This window comes from Mobula birostris, chromosome 3 (genome assembly GCF_030028105.1).
Source record: "Mobula birostris isolate sMobBir1 chromosome 3, sMobBir1.hap1, whole genome shotgun sequence".
Taxonomy (NCBI): domain Eukaryota; kingdom Metazoa; phylum Chordata; class Chondrichthyes; order Myliobatiformes; family Myliobatidae; genus Mobula; species Mobula birostris.
In genome coordinates this window covers 134,306,597-134,308,848 of record NC_092372.1, presented here as the reverse complement: position 1 = coordinate 134,308,848, position 2,252 = coordinate 134,306,597, and the positions used below count along the sequence as shown (strand labels likewise).

Genomic DNA, 2,252 nt, shown 5'->3' with positions numbered 1-2,252 from the left:
GGCATCTCATAAAGTTATTGTAAAAATTGTATCAAATGAATGGGACTGTTGAAGATTTATTGCCAAGGATATATCCTGCGAAGTAAAACTACAGCTCCTTTCTGCCATAGGAATAGTTTTTGCAGCTCTGGCAGATTGGAAATTATGTTATCAATTTTCCATTGCGCCAAAAGAGTTTCCATTAATCCATTACACCAGGTATACAGAAATAAGTGTGATTGGTGGTTCTACTATTCCACCCCTCCCGCCACCTCCCCCTGACTGATCATTCCGGTTGCACTTGTGCCCCAAAGCATGTTGGTGCTGTGTTAATCAAGACTGCTCAGCTCAGTCTCCGTGGGTGATACCTCACTGCTCTGACTAACCCCGCAAACACAATTCTCCATCTCTTTCTGCATTAAAGGTCAGCTTCAGTCTCTAGCCATATTAAAAGTTGCCTCAAATTCTCACTGTTGCCTTAGTGGAGAACTTTCTTCATTGCATGGCATTAAGTCAAAGACTGAGGAGGTTTAAACAGTTCTGCAATTAATAAAAACTTTATAGTGATATCCAATTGAAATAATAGTTGACAGCAGTGGCTTCAGGTAGCTAATATCACAACCAATTCATTTATAATATTTATATAGAAGGGTTCAGCCTAGTTAAGTCTGGCTGAGTGAAATCTGTGGGATTGCCAGTAATTAATGCGTGCGTGTTGAGTGGGGTGGATATTTGTAGCCTGGATGAATTGTTAATTCGATGTTTGAGTATGGTTAAAGCTGTTGGCAAGGTTGAAATCGTAGCACAAAAGTTTGATAAAATGGCAGGCTCAGACCTCATTTTAGTTCAGACTAGCGCTGACGTAACGGCGGTGGGACTGCCAGCGTCTATTGATGACCCAGGTGGCAGGGAGGAAGAGAGGGGAGCCCAGCAGGCTGGGTCACAAGCTGAGTTGCCCGCAGTTGAGCGCAGAGATTTCAGAGACAGGGTTCTATCGTTTCTGAGGAATGAGGGGAAAGAGTGGTCGGATTTGGAAAATTTAATTAGTCCCCGTCATCCAGTGAAGGTCGAGGGTTCTGAGTTGGCATCAGCCCTTACCTCCCTGGCGAATAAGGCAGCGGGTTCCCGCCGGAAGCGAAGAGTTTTCTCTGGAGTAATGCCCACCCCGGAGGGGGAAAAGGAGTATGAGATGTGGGTGGAACAGACCTCTCGGTCGTTAGGTGAGTGGCAGTGCTCTGATGACGAAAAGCGACAGAGATTAGTTAAAAGTTTGAGGGGGTTGGCGGCTGATATAAGTGGTGTGACAGTCAACCAGCCCTCTGCTTCCGTTGCTGAGAATCTAGAAGCATTAGAGAGTGCTGCTGGCATGACAGGGAGCACACTGGAGCTCGTGGGGGAGTTCCAAAACATGTGTCAGGAGAAAGGGGAGAAGCTTTCCTCGTATCTTTTCCAGCTAGAGAGACGGCTAAATTATTTGCGGCGCCGGGGGGGTATTCAGGTGGCTGAGGTGGATCAGTTACAGACGGACCAGATAGCCAAGGGCACCCAGTCTCAGGACATGATTGCTTGGGGTTTCCGGCAGTCTGGTAAAGTGTATCCCCTCCCTCATTTGTTCAGCTGATCAGAGTGGTGCAGGAGGAGGATAATGCATTGGGGCCGCGAGAGGACTCTGTCAGCAGGGTACAGTCCTCGGTAATAGCCCCTTGTGGCGAATTGACCGGGGTCAGCCCAACCCGGGAAATGGTCAAGGAGATGGTGGAAGAGATGACGACTGAGATGTCCCGGGTGTTAACAGCAGGTGTGGAGCCTCCATATGATAGGATTGGTAGAGAAGGCCCCTCCCCCCAGGGGACGGACTATGCAGAGGGCTGTGGGTGGCCGGAGTTCCACGAGAAGAGGGGCAGCCGGTAGCATATGCTATAACTATGGGGAAGAGGGAAACTTCCGGCGGGAATGTGAGCGGCAGGAAGCCCCTTGGAGAGCGAGCCCCTGGCTATCTAAGCAGGGAGAGGTGTCTGGAAACTTAGAGGAAACCCAGTGAGGGAATGGCCTGGTGTATCTGGGGGAAACACGTTCCTAGAAATGTACCAAGGAACTCCTGAAAGCAAAAGACCCTATTCCTGAAGGCTTAGTGGGACCATGCTCCAGTGTGTCGCTATGGACAGAGGGAATAAATGCTAAAGCCATACTCGACACCGGGTCGCAGGTCACGTTACTGCACCGTTCGTTTTACAACCAGTATCTGAAGCATTTACCCTTGATGCCATTCAGTG

General features: G+C 49.1%; 1 protein-coding gene across 1 annotated transcript; it reads left to right on the top strand.

Annotated features, from left to right (window-relative positions):
- Positions 1-748: 748 nt before the first annotated feature.
- LOC140195697 (paraneoplastic antigen Ma1 homolog) lies at positions 749-1,600 on the top strand. The gene has a single exon (XM_072254410.1). It carries the CDS (start codon positions 749-751, stop codon positions 1,598-1,600), a length of 852 nt encoding a protein of 283 aa, XP_072110511.1.
- The last annotated feature ends 652 nt before the right edge of the window (positions 1,601-2,252 follow it).

What these genes read in the sequence shown, in the direction of transcription:
- LOC140195697 (XM_072254410.1), top strand. Translation starts at nt 749, where the DNA reads ATGGTTAAAGCTGTTGGCAAGGTTGAAATCGTAGCACAAAAGTTTGAT.